The 13,323-nt window shown below is 48.5% G+C and overlaps 1 protein-coding gene across 2 annotated transcripts in view; it reads left to right on the plus strand.

Annotated features, from left to right (window-relative positions):
* LOC136651639 (rho guanine nucleotide exchange factor 40-like) overlaps positions 1–9,738 on the plus strand; it is a 32,352-nt gene extending 22,614 nt beyond the window's left edge. Inside the window, exons 10-20 of one of the 2 annotated variants that reach the window (XM_066628223.1) lie at positions 548–665; positions 1,424–2,022; positions 2,520–2,766; positions 4,752–4,838; positions 5,393–5,617; positions 5,907–6,068; positions 6,705–6,867; positions 7,759–7,899; positions 7,990–8,096; positions 8,835–8,888; positions 9,651–9,738. In XM_066628223.1, the coding sequence (XP_066484320.1) occupies positions 548–665; positions 1,424–2,022; positions 2,520–2,766; positions 4,752–4,838; positions 5,393–5,617; positions 5,907–6,068; positions 6,705–6,867; positions 7,759–7,899; positions 7,990–8,096; positions 8,835–8,873 (1,888 nt within the window). In that variant the 3' untranslated portion in view covers positions 8,874–8,888; positions 9,651–9,738. The remainder of the gene's footprint in view (positions 1–547; positions 666–1,423; positions 2,023–2,519; positions 2,767–4,751; positions 4,839–5,392; positions 5,618–5,906; positions 6,069–6,704; positions 6,868–7,758; positions 7,900–7,989; positions 8,097–8,834; positions 8,889–9,650) is intronic. The other variant, XM_066628224.1, reaches the window with a different exon arrangement.
* Positions 9,739–13,323: the final 3,585 nt, after the last annotated feature.

Genomic DNA, 13,323 nt, shown 5'->3' on the forward strand with positions numbered 1-13,323 from the left:
AAAAACAAAGTATGTTTTTAAAAGAATTATCTCTTCCTCTTCCCTGTGCCCAAAGTAAAATTTTCCCCTGAAATTACTGTGGGTCTTGACACACACATTTGCATGTAATGTGTAGTTTGCCCCTGAGATGCCAGGTGGAGGAAGGGGGACAGCAACATTTTAATGGTTCTGAGGCAGTGGCAAACCTGTGGCCAGTACTAGTGCATGCATTGGGAGCCAGTGAGCTGGTAGGTGCAACCCCTTGTCCACTCTCAAGGTATGGGAACATTTGTTCTGTTACCTTGGGGCTGCATTGCGGCTGCACCAGTGCTGGAAAGTTGGATAGGATTTGTCCCTCAGAGGGCACCTCCTGGCATGCAGGAAGTCCCAGCTTCAATCGCTGGCAGCATCTCTAGGTAGGACCAGGAAAGACCCTGTCTGAAGACCTGTTGAGTCACTGCCTGCCTGTGAGCCAGAGGTACCACAGTGCTTTCACTCAGCATAAAGCAGAGTGTTCATATGCCTATAAGGACAGGATCTGAGTGACCTGGTATCTTTCTCCTCACAGCACAGAGGCTGTGGCTGCCACCAGGCTCTACCAAGAGGTGGATGAGGCCCTTCATAAACTGGTTCAGCTCAGCAACCGACGCTTGGAGGAGCTGCAGCAAGAACGCTCAAACACACAGGTAATTCCTGAGGCATCTTGATCTGCTTCTGTGGGTCTTGGAGGCCTTGAGAGAAGGACCGGTGCCAATGAGACTGTAGTTAGTTTTCCCTAAAAGAGCTGAGGCTTTCACCTTTGTTCCTCTGAAGCCCATTGCACAATTCCCACAGCTGGAGGAACTATGAAAAAAAAGCAGGGAGAAACCAGGCAGGTGTGTGGGACTTGAAGAGGAAGGGCTGGGCTGAGAAACTGTCATAGGCTTGTCAATGGTCAAATCTCAGGGCTTCCTGAACAGTGAATCTGGACCCTGCCGTAACTGTAGAAAGGGCTGTGTTGGGTTGCATAGTTCAATGCTGTGGAAAGTCTACTGTGGCTGCAGAGGTTTTATTGCTCCTAAAACTTTAAAGGCTTTGCAGGTTCAGTGTGTTATACTGCTTCCTGTTAACGGGGAGGGGGAGATTAGTGATTGATTACCCCTTGAATCTCTGGATCGCTCCAATGTCAGTTTATGTTTCCAGCAGGTTTTAAATACTGATTTCCTCTTGTTACTGCTTGTTTTTCTTTTTTTTTTTAACAATGTAATATCACCTTTTTGTTGTTTTATTTAGGACAAAAATTTGCGAAAATTTCTGTTAAAACCCATAAAGAAAAGAAAGAGGATGGTCAGCCTGATGTAATGTGTATGACAGCTGTAAAAAAAAAAAAAAGGGAGCTGCCAAGTGCAGCCTCAGAAGGTTAGCCAAGGTTACCATTGCTCTCTATCTCTTTCCTACCATATAGTCTCAACAAAGTGTGGAAGACAGGACACACCTTGAATCCATGGACAATAGCATGAGACTGAAGAAGGAAGGGAAGAGGCCAGCTGAGGGGTTGGCTGAAGGAGCATCCTTGGAAAGGGCACCCTTGCAGAGCCCGAAGTCTCAAGGGATTGCACAGGCCACGTCAGAATCTGGCTCTGCCCCTCGGCCTCGTGCCTGCAGTATCAGCGCCTCCTCTTCACCCAAGCATGGCTGGAGCCTGGGGGCCAGGTTTGGCTCGTCATGCAGCCTTACCTCTCTCTTTCAGCCACACCCCAGCCCCAAGGCCTCCCCTTGCTGTTCTCCCACTCGAAGCAATGTCCTGGACAGCAGCAGAAAAAAGCAGGTCTCTCCCAGCAGCCCCAAGATGCCCCTGTCTCCCGTCTCCCACCTGGCACTACGGGCCTTGAGTGACCCAGGCCGCCCTAGTGTGCACATCCGTGGCCTGGAGGTGAGCAGCCGCGAACTGGCAGATAGGAGCTGTTCGCCCCGTGAGCATGTGCTGTTGGGCCGCAGTGGGACCCACGTTGCTGAAGCACCCTGGGGGGCCACACCCCGCACTGAAAGAAGGCGCTGTCTTGGGTGAGTAGGAGAGATTACAGGAGGCAAGGAAGGAGATGGTTCCTGTCGTCCTTCATTGCTCTGTTGCTGCTTGGTGGTGTGATGGGGCTGAGAGGACTGTCGTTTTAAATGCTTTTCACCTGTAAAGGGGGAAAGGTGAGCATCTGAAGCCTGCCTAGAACATTCTTCTGCGTGATGCAGAAATTCCAGACGGTGCATTCCTTCCCGCTAAGTAATGTGGGGCCCAATCCATCAGGGAGTTCTCCCAGGCTCTCTTATTCATTAAAACGAATAGGAGCTGTGCAAGAACACAGCTGGGTTCATTTTGATGCAGCCTCTGGACAAATTTCTTTGTCTGCTACTCTCAGTGGCACCCAAAATCTGCTCACTGTCATCATATCACCAGGTGTTACACGTCCTCTTCCTTTCCTCCCGAGGCCCTCAGCCCCCACCTGGATTTTTCCAGGCCAGACCAAGTGTCTCGGTATGTGATTCTTTTCCATCCCATTTCTCCCCAGGGTCCAACAGCAGCTTCTGACCGAACTGCTGGAATGTGAGCGGGACTATGTGGCTGCCCTTGCCCAGCCCCTGTCTCTTTGCCACGAGCCTGGGGGACAGGCCTGGCCTGCTGAGCTGAGATGCCTGGGCAGTGCACTCCGGGCCACACGGGACCAGCTGCTGGCCTTTCACACCAGCTGCCTCCTTGGCGAGTTGGAGGGATGCATGAGCCACCCGTCACGCGTTGGGGGCTGCTTCGTGCGTCACGTGAGTGCCCCCCACATGCACTAATCATTTCTCACTCTTGCTTCCACTTCCCTGCATGCAAGGATCCATTTCCTTTCCTGGGGGTTCACCCACTTCCCCCTTCCATCCTTTTGACAAGGAGCTGTAGCTCAGTGGTAGAGTGCACGCTTTGCATGCAGAAGGTCTTAGGTTCAATCCCAGGCATCTCCAGGTAGAACTGGGAAGGATCTTCGTTTGGAACCCTGGACAACCACCATCAGGCAGTGTAGTAGACATGCTAGATGGACCAGTATTCTGACTCAGTATAAGATATGCTCATATGATAAATGATAGACATCATGACCACAAGGTTGAGTGTGTGGGTACAACATGGCATAGCACTCAGCAGTCTTTGTGCAAATGCTGTGGAATATGTGGTCATAATGACCAGAGCATCTCCAAGCATGCGCAGAGTGCCTTTTGCCCTCCACTGATTCACTACTGCAGCCACTCCCACCCCCCACCTGGCAATTAGAAGTCAAGGCTTCCAAAAGGACTGAAACCCCAGCACCTCTCCTTTGAAGAATGAAGTATTGCTTAACTCTGCACTGGTAGGACCCCTTCAGCTTGTCTCTTTCCTTCCCAGGCAGTTCTTGTGCATGCAACCTCTTGATTACTTGCCTCCCTTCCCAGAATGTATTTCAAAGTACACTGGAATCTTACTGCTCAACAGGTAGTCTGTGAAGGGTTAATGCCCCCCCCCCCAATTCTTTGGCATATCACTAGGCTTGATGGCAACCAAAGGGGATAAAAGAGATTGACCTCAACATAAATATATGCTCCCCACGATTGTCTCCTTAGCCCAGCTATACACAAGGCATATTCTCTTTGTAGACAGTTGCCAACCCTTGAAATAAAAAAAAAATTCTGATATCAAGGAGGGTCATAGGATGGAACCCAGAGGGAAAGTCTGTTCACCTAAAGCAGTGATTTTCATCCAGTATGCTCCAGCACATTGGTGTGTCACGAATAGTCCACAGGTGTGCCATGGGAGTTTGGCAGATTTATTTGTTTGTTTGTTTATTTATTTATTTATTCAATAAATATCAGTTATTAATAGGGCCACTGAGGAATGTGAAGGCCTCACCAGCAGCATGGTGTGCCTTGTCAATTGTCAAAAGTCCGATGGCGTGCCTTGAGTTTTAGTGCCGTGTCAGTGTGTTGTGAGATGAAAAAGATTGAAAATTGCTGACCAAAAGTGTATTAGCTTCAAGAAGAACAGCAAAACAATGCCTGAAATCAGTTGTGTGTATGTATGTTGTGTGCATGTTTTAATTTTATTTTGCTTTGTCTATTGCTTTTTTGGCAACTGGCCCCAAAGCAAAAACACTGGCCCAGCTAGTTTGTTTTTAATTGGTTGACAACCCTCCCTATGCGTGAGAGTTCCCCTTCAGAGGATGTCTGCTATCATCAGAGCACAGCCTCTCCAGACTCAGAGCACTGCCCGGTATTCCTTCTTTTACAATGTCACCTCTTTTTTCTGTTGCCAGAAAGCAAGTTCCCGAGCTCTACCATACCCCAATGCTGTTCCATTATAAAACAAAACCCCAAACTGTTCAGTTTCCCTTTATGCCTCCTGCAAAATTCCTGTCCATCTCCATCATCAAAGTCCTCACCTTTAGGGGTGCCACCTTTTTTAACTGGTTTTGCTCTTCTGCCTTTAACAGTGGCCTGATATGCAGAAAAATAGCAAAGGAAGCTTATCCTGTCATGATGAAGTTATGGAAAAGACTTTGCTTGCTTAACTTTTGCATGGCAGACTGCTGTTCAAAGGCACCACATTGAGGCTGGTGGGTGTGGGGAGATATCCTTTCTCCATATTTCCAGGATATAGTTATGCATGAACATTGGGGGGATTGGGGGAGGAGAAGGAACAATCCCTCTTACAGTTTCCAGACTTTGCTTTGTTCCATGGCAGCACAGCTAGTCCGGGTGAATGAAGGAGCCTTTTTCTCTCCTACCCGCAGGGAGAGAAGCTTCAACTTTATGCCACCTATGCCAAAGATCACCACAAGTTACAGGCTGCCATGACTTCCCTTCGAACAGCTGGCAAGGTACAAACTGTGGTGGCCATGCAGAATGCAGGGGTGGAGTTTGACCAACTAATTGGGCTCACTTATTGGATCGTGCTTGCTAGTGAAGAGAGGCATAGGGAACCCTGGCAAAGGCACAAGTCTTGAATGACACAAGGCTTCTTGAGGAAGGGCAGTAGCAGCTCAGTGGTCACACCCTTGCTTTACAAGCAGAAGTTCCCAGGCTCAACCTTGGCATCTCCAGACAGAGCTAAAGAATTGTGCTGCCTGAACTGCTTCCAGACTGCATAGGCAAGATGGGCGATATGTATGTCAGCATTATGTGTTCAGTGGAAGCCTGATGTGCAACTAGCCAATCATCTCTAAGGCATTTTGCCTCTCTTTGTGTGGGATGGGTTTTGGGAATCCATGCAAGCCTTCATTCTCTCCTTTGCTGTGTGGGAGCCAGGATGTTAGAGTTTCCTGGTAGGTGGGTAAAACAAGGACACTGACAAAGGGCTTTTTGAATTCACTCCTGGCTCTGGCTGTCAGACACTGCTGCAAACTCAACTGTCTTCTCTCCCCCCTTCCTGAAGAAGGGCCCAGTGGAACTGCGAGAGGATGGGCAACTAGCACGCACCCTGCGCGTGCCCCTGGAGCAGCTGGACCGGTACCGGCGCTTCCTGGGCGAGCTGCTGCGGGAATGTGAGCTCGAGCGTGCGCCTGACCGCCAGACCTTGCAGGAGGCCCAGGAGCTGCTGGAGGGCCAGGAGCAACGAGGCAGGGACCTGTTGGCTGCAGAGCAGATCAGAGGCTGCGAGGTGAGCGCAGGGGCACTCCCAGCGTGCAGGGCTGCATCTTCCCTGCCCGTTTCATCTGTGCACGCTCGCCTTCCCCCCTTGTCCCAGGTCCAACCAGCAATCCTGTTCTCTGGCGCTTTCCTTGGCAGACTACTGTCTTTTTGCCAGGTTTTGCCCTGACTATAATGTTGGGTTCCTGCGCTGGGTACGCTGCTGGGAGCAGGCTGCAGGAAAAGCCACCTTAGGTGGCTTGGGGAGATCTCAGCCTCATTATATTGATCAGCATCACAGCATCTCTGTGTCCTTGCAGGTGAAACTATCGGAGCAAGGACCACTGCTGCAGCGGGGTGAGCTCACCGTGATCTGCGGGCGCCGGAAGTGCCAGAGGCACATCTTCCTCTTTGAGCGGCTGCTGCTCTTCACCAAGTGCAAAGGAGCTGAAGGTGGTTATGCCTGCAAGCAGGCCTTGCAGGTGGGCAGAGTGACCCTCCTGGGTAGCTTCTTCCCTGGACATGGGAGCTGAGCAGTCCTGGAGATGGCGCACAACATGGGATTCCGCCACCGAAACTGAAGGGATCGTTACCTAGAGTGGAATTGTTGCTAGAGTTATTGTCATCTGTTCAGTGTGGGCTCGATGATTTCAGATTTGCATATGACACAAAGCTGAAAGGAATTGCAGAGACGACGATTGGGGTTGCAGTTCAACTTCGATCTTTTGGAGCATTGGGCTGTAAGGGTTAATTAGAGAGGCAGCTACACAGTATTATGTATTGGAAAGAAAAATGTGGAGTGGGGGAATGGCTTGACTGCTATTTAAGCCATTTTTGCCCAACGTTGCATGTGTGTAACAGATCAAATGTGTACACCTGTGGGCTGGGGAGAAATGGGTTAAATCAGACATGGGAAAAGAACAGAGGCCAGAATTGGAGTAACTGCAAACTCTTGTATTTGAATCTCTCTCTTCTAGTATCTTGTTGCCCTTTACTGTCGGAGTGGCCTCTTTTCTGCTCATTCTCTGTTATGGCTGCACTTCCTACTTTCTGCGGCTGCTGGCCCAAGCGGAATATCTCCCCTAACTTTCCACTGCCCTGTCTCTTGCTTTTTCCAGACGGCTTCCATGGGGCTGACAGAGAGCGTCGGGCCTAGTGGTTTACGCTTTGAGCTGTGGTTTGGGAGGGGACCAAACCGGCAAGCTTACACACTACAGGCAACTTCTGCAGAGGTCAAGCATCGATGGACAAGTGTGATTTCCCAGCTGCTGTGGAAACAGGGTATGAGAATACTTAAGAAATGGTGGCTGCAGGTGCCCAGTGGAGTGAGATCAGGCTGAGATTTGTGCACTTCACTTTCAGAAACCTTCAGTGCGCTTTGCTGTTCTTGTTGAGAGAGAAGAGAGTAAGGAGGGAGTCAGGAGTACTGACTCCTCTTAAAGAGGAGTGGGGCCTGGTCCTTCTTGCCTGAGCTGCTTCTGTCAGCCACTGAGCGGAGACCCATTTTCTAGTGCAGAGCAGAGGCGAATTATGGGGTACCGTCATATAGCATTACTGAACACGAACCTCTTTAAGGAGAAGAAAAAAAAAAGGAAAAATTTGCTCCTCTATAGAATGTGCTTGTGAAGTGTATAGGAGTAGAACACACTCTCTGAGTAATTATCTCAGGAATGTCAAACTTGTTTCATACAGAGGGCTGAAGTTAGCATTCATGGTTCCTGCTGAGGTCGGGAAGTGACAGCATTAAGCAGGACACGACATCATTAAGCAGGTGATGGCCAGAAATGAGCACTTTGTTCTCACATAGAAACTCGTTAGCTGCAAATGACAGAAGAGAAAATGCGCAGATCTTACATTCATATTTTCAAGATATGAGAAAGCCCAGTTACCAAGCTGGGAGAGCCCAGTTATAACAGGGGCTGGATAAATTGCCTCAGGGGCCACACGCAACCTGAAGTCCTAATGTTTGACACCCCTGCTCTACCTAATACTGCTAGCTTTTGTCCACTTGCTCAATACGTGGAAAGAGCTAGAAATCATATAGAGACAGTGCTTCATTTTAGGAAGCTGGAAAAGAGAATATTTGAAGGGGAACTATGATAGAACAATGAGCTTTGAAGAAGTTTGTCTTAGATGTTTTTTTCCTTCCCCTCCCTTCCACTGCCTACCCAGCTGTCCCTATGAGTATATCATCCAGCCCGACCCAGCATTTGGCACCTCTTGGCCTCGGTCCTGGGCCCCCTTCTGGGCTGTCCTTGCCTGGCCATGTGGAGGAAGAGGAATGGGACCTGGATGTCAAGCCTATCCCAAGAGGTGAGCGCCTTGCTTTTCCCATGACACCTGACCTTCTTGGAGAGTCCTCCCATTTGCACTCATTTCATATCTTCTTGTCAATCTCATCAGCAGAGACCTCTGATTCTGAAGGAGCCTCCCCAAGTCACCGAGAATTCCCCGGCCAGGCAAGAGGCTCATTGCCTGGCAGCAGCTCTGCCTTGGGGCAGCACCAGTCGGTGAGTGTACACAATTCCCAGCGGTTCTTTGGTGAAGATGACAGTTCCTCTGGCCCAGTGTACACAATCAGTAGCATCCCATAGTGAAGCTTTTCCTTGACCATCCCATTTCAGGCTGCAGTTGTGCTGCATGTCTGAATGCTCTAAATGCCCACTGAAAGAAGCACCCTGCCTCTGCTAGAACTACTAGCTTATTGGGAGAAAGGTTTGACGTAGACAACTCCCCTGTGTGCTGTTTCCCAGGCATGCAAGTTTAAGGTTTTCTCCCTCATGTATTCCAACATCCACCTGCAACCTGAAGTGGCCCAGGTCAGGAAAAGCGTTTACGACTTGCTTCTGCTGGTTGTATAAATTAGCATTGAAGTGGCCATTTTGTGTGTGAAAACCCTTTGTCTGGAAAGGCCTCTCACAACTGTATAGCCAGCCCTGCCAAACCTATCCCTGCTACGGAGCTTTGAAATTGCCAGGTACCAGGTTAGGTGCTGGTAGCCCTGTTTGCACAAATAGAACTGTGTGTATGTGTGTCTGTGGCTGCAATTCTGTCCATACTTTCCTGGGAGTCAGCCCCACTGCCCACAACGGGACTTGCGTCTGAGTAGACATGCCTAGGATTGGGCGATGTGAGTTGTCTGCAAGATGGTGGAGTGATGCTCTTTCCCCATGCCCAGCACTCCCCTCCCCAACAGGGTTCACCATATCATTCCTGATGGCCTTGTATATGTTTTCTTTATTTGCCAGAGCTCTGGCGCTGCCGGCGAACCAGTGACCCCACTCTGAGGCTGTGGCGGCCAGGTACAGCGCCCACGCCAACCTCTCTGACTTGTGCGCACGCCCTAATTCTTTCCCTACTACCACCTGTTCCCCTTTTCCCCAAGGTGCAGCACCACAAGGCATTCCCCTGTGTCTCTCTCTATCTCTTGTTTCCAGGGACACCTCCTTGTCTTGAGTTCACTTCATCCCTGTTAAATGTGTGATGTAGTTCAGATGCTTTTTTATCTCTGTGTTTCAGCATCCTGCAGCTCCTCTGTCTTCTATGCTAGTTCCAATGGCCATCCAGTTGTCTGTATTTTACTTCTCTTGTTCCAAATCCGTCTAATGCCTGCAGAGCTGGTGTACTGTAATGGCTAACTGTATGAGTTGAGAAATCAACAAGCCGTGCCTCACTTGTTGTACAAACTTATCAGGTTACCCTAGGAAAGCAAGTACTGTATTGCTGAGCCTCATCTCCCCATCTGACCTATGGAGAAAATAATATGCACTACTCCTGCAGGGCTGTTAATGCAATTGAGACAATCTAGGTGATGCGTTTTGAATGCTTTTGGGGACAAAATACTATAAAATGCAAAAGTTTCATCCTTGCAGGGTTGTAGGTGCCACACAGAAAGCAGATATATGTCAGGAGGCTTGCAGTTCTCATCATGTTTGAGAAGCCCAGAAGAGAGTTAGGAACAATGAGCATCATAAATAAGAGGCTGGTGCAGAAAGCGATGAGTTGATGAAGCTATTTAAGAAGTGTCTTGTTTTTATACTCTTCTATCTCCGTTTCTTTTGCAGCGTTGGATGTGGAGCCTGCATCGGAAGCTCTTCTCCCCGAACAGCCATGGAAGGCAGGATTCCGTCCCCAGGGATTCTGGGAACAGGACAGTTTGAGTCCCACAGAACCTTGGAGGGGGGGGCGTGCATGGGCACTAGTGTCCAGAAGTACTGTGACCTGCTCCAAACAAGCTGCCCGGTGGCCCTCCCGTGCATACCTCTTTAGTACCATCTCATAGGAACACCCCAGACTCCAGGCACATTCCCACTCTGGGGTGGCCCTGTCCTGCCTGGTAGTACCCATCTTGTGCCTTTCCCATTTTTCTGGGCTGCAGAATTACTGGAGATCCTTGACCAAGCCAGTGCTGCTGGTGATTAGTGGGGTTTGTGCATTAGGCAAAGAAGGCCAAATCAGGGAGCTTCGTGTTGGCCCAGACTGAGGTGTAGATTAGGAGGAGGGAACTCTGTGGTATCAGCCCTCATTTGCTGATTGCATGGGGGTGATACCCAGAATAGCGAACTGCTGAACTGTTTGTTTGCGTGGTGCCCCACCTCCAATCTCAGCTTCAGTCTTATTTTGCTCAGTCTGATGAGAGATGGAAGGAAGAATCTGGTTTGCAGTTGCTAGGCGACTACAGGATGTACTTCCTGTACACCTCCCAGGTGAAACTCAAGCGGAAAGGAAGTGGTCCTGGGTTGCGTTGGTGGAGCAGATGAGGAGATTACTAGAGAACATAGAACCTGCTGGCCCCTCCCAGTTCTGAGAAAGAGCTCATCGATAGCTCAGGATGAGTCAGGGAAGCTCTGAAAAGTCAGATGAGAGTGTGATGCAACAATATTGATGGTGCTGCTGAGGTTTCTATGATGCAGCTCTCCTAAGACTGTACCGCTTCAGAATGCCATGAGGAGTGTATGTCTGGGTGCTCCCAAATATGAAAAAGCACACAGAATAGTAGCATGCCAAGGAGGAGGATTCTAGCCTACCAGTCTCCCTGGTGTGCTAATGTTCTATGTGCATGTAATTTTGACCAGCAGGACCTCTCAGATAAATGACATGTCTCAGCTCCACACCTCCACTGCAGTCTGAGATGATACAGTCCCAGAAGGGCTGTGCCAGAAGTGGACTGGGGTTTTTCCGCCCCCTACTTGCATCTTTCAGATTATTTCTGAGGTGATAAAAGTTTGCATGAAGTGACGTTAACGTATTGTTATCATGGAGGAAAGCATCTATGCACAAACAATTCCCATGTTCTTACTCAGCAGGGTGAGTGAAGATGCAAAAAGACACTCTGGGGAGTTTTCGCCTTTCTCTGTATATGTTGTTTGGCTCATTAGTCAGAGCTATTTGCTCTGCAAAAGCTCTTCTGCAAGGCAGCTGCTCTGTTGTTTGCGGGAATCTGCTTTAAAGAGAGTGGTTGAATGGTACTATAGTATATTTTGGATGGGATAGTGGTGAATTCAGTGGAGGCATTTTTTTGTCCCTTTTGTTGACCTATGTCTTTCTGATTTGGTTTCTTCGGTTTCTTAGCTAATCAAACTCCTTTGGCAAGTCTTGTTCAGCGTTTGAACTCAGAATCTCTAATGGCATAAAACATTTCCTTGCATGAAAAGCAGACATTAAAGTCATTGTCTGTGGACTTTCCTGCCTCAACAACAAATGTAAAAAAAGATGCAAGTAGAGAGAAAGAATCATAGCGGAAGCCATTTTTGTAGTCTCACAGTGGTGTACAGAACAGACCTAGTTCCTTAAACTTGTCACCATTTAACAGGCTTGCATCTTTCCTGTGTTCTCGCACAGGACACTGCAAGTGGTTACTGTGCTACAATCTCTTCCTCTGCTTTTCTCAAATACTGGGCAGCTATCCCACATGAGCTCCAAAGATTTTCACAGCACTACTATACAGTATTTGCCTAAGCTAAACAGCTAAGGCTGCTATCTAGCTGCAGCATGAAATGTCCCTCCCTTGCTGGATTAGAATTAATTTCTCCATTTACAACCACTTTTTGATGGTACGGGTGCTACTCTGTGTTTTGTCCTAACCACTAGAATCAAAAATAATGCAAAAAAACAAAAAACAAAAACAGTGTCACATCCACAAGCATCACAATGGCAGAAATTGGACCTACTTCTCACAAACAGTAGATGAGATGGTAAACCTGGGTCTGGGCTGTATCACTTAGGGCACAATCTTAGAATGCCCTTGGACTGATGCAAGTCCCTTGCATTGTCCCAAGACAGTTACGAAAGTGCCATAAAGCACTTTTGTGCCTACTTAAGAGGAGGGAGGTCAGTGTGCAGGTTCAGGGGGGGGGGGCATGGGGAACGTGGCCAGGAGGGTCTGGGGGTTAAATGAGGGGCACAGCCAGGATCCAACAATTATGCCAGATACTATCCCTGTTCCCAGGCCAGCCTCGGGTGGCTTGGATCTATGCCACTTCTTTAGATGATGCAGATCCAAGTAGATGGGGCTGCTGCATGGAGCAAAGGAAAGTGATTCCCTGAGTTGCACAACTTTCAGCCCGAATCCTGCCTTGAATGCAGCACAGGCCCGCCGACCTGCCTGCTCCAGGGCAAGTTAGGATTGGGTTCCCCAAGGCCAAACTAGATAAAATAGTCGATATTCAGTATTTTATACATGGAACTGCCCCAGTCATGCCCAAGGGAGCAAGGTGGTCTGATTGTAAAAGTCAAGAAGTGTTTGGGAAGGAAATTAAGTGCAGATCCTTGCAACTGAGTTTTCCTCCTAAAGTTTCCCTCCTGAAACTGACTCCAGCTGGGTAAAAAATGTTTGGTGAAAGAGATGGGGGGGGGGAGGAGGTGGGAATTGGCACCTCTTTTGCTATTAAAATTGGGTCCCCAACTTCTTTCTGTGTGATTGGGATAGTTACATCTCTAAACACAATGGAATTGCCACTATCATGTGCAGTTTTGTTCTCAGGCTGCACTAGTGGGTTCACACCATTTCTATCCAACAATATTCCCTGCACATATTCCCTGCACAAAACTAGATGGTGTGGGAAAAAGTTCGACCATCACCTTTTTCTTGATATACCAGTTCTCTTAGTACCATTTTTAAGGGGTGTCCCTTTTTTACCACCTCACCTGCTGTTTATGAGAATAAGGCCTTAATTCACGCAGCTACAAAAATCAGGAGCTGGAATGGGTGGAGAACTGAGTTTCACAGCAAGAAAAAACAAATGTCACACCCGAAATGCAAAACCTGGGTTTTGTAGCATCTGCCAATCTTCACCAATGTTAGCTTCAAATAATTAAATGTCGCTTTAGTGCTGTTTTACTAAGGTAAAAGCGAGGAAGGGCACATAGTGAAGCCTGCATTGAGGCTGGTCTAGAGAAAGGAGAAGCACCAATCAAGAAAGGAATAGGGTGACTGCGGTGCTCCCATAAAGTGGGGTCCCCCAAGCAGGACTTCAGTTGCTCTGGAGGCTAAGAGGAAGCTGAAGTCATGGTTTCAGAGCTGTAAAAAATAGCATTATTTTGTAAGAATTCTGCAGTGTTGCAAAACCTGCAAACTGCACGGATTGGTTCTCCAGGCTCAGGTGTTCCTTGGAAAACTAAAGTAAGATGGAATCAGGCCAAATGCCCACCTGTTCAAGGTGTGCTTTATAGCTGCCTGCAAACCGAAGCCATCGCAAGGTACTAAGCAAACACCTTGGGTCTCTGTAAATTAATGGT

This window comes from Tiliqua scincoides, chromosome 5 (assembly GCF_035046505.1).
Source record: "Tiliqua scincoides isolate rTilSci1 chromosome 5, rTilSci1.hap2, whole genome shotgun sequence".
Lineage (NCBI taxonomy): Eukaryota > Metazoa > Chordata > Lepidosauria > Squamata > Scincidae > Tiliqua > Tiliqua scincoides.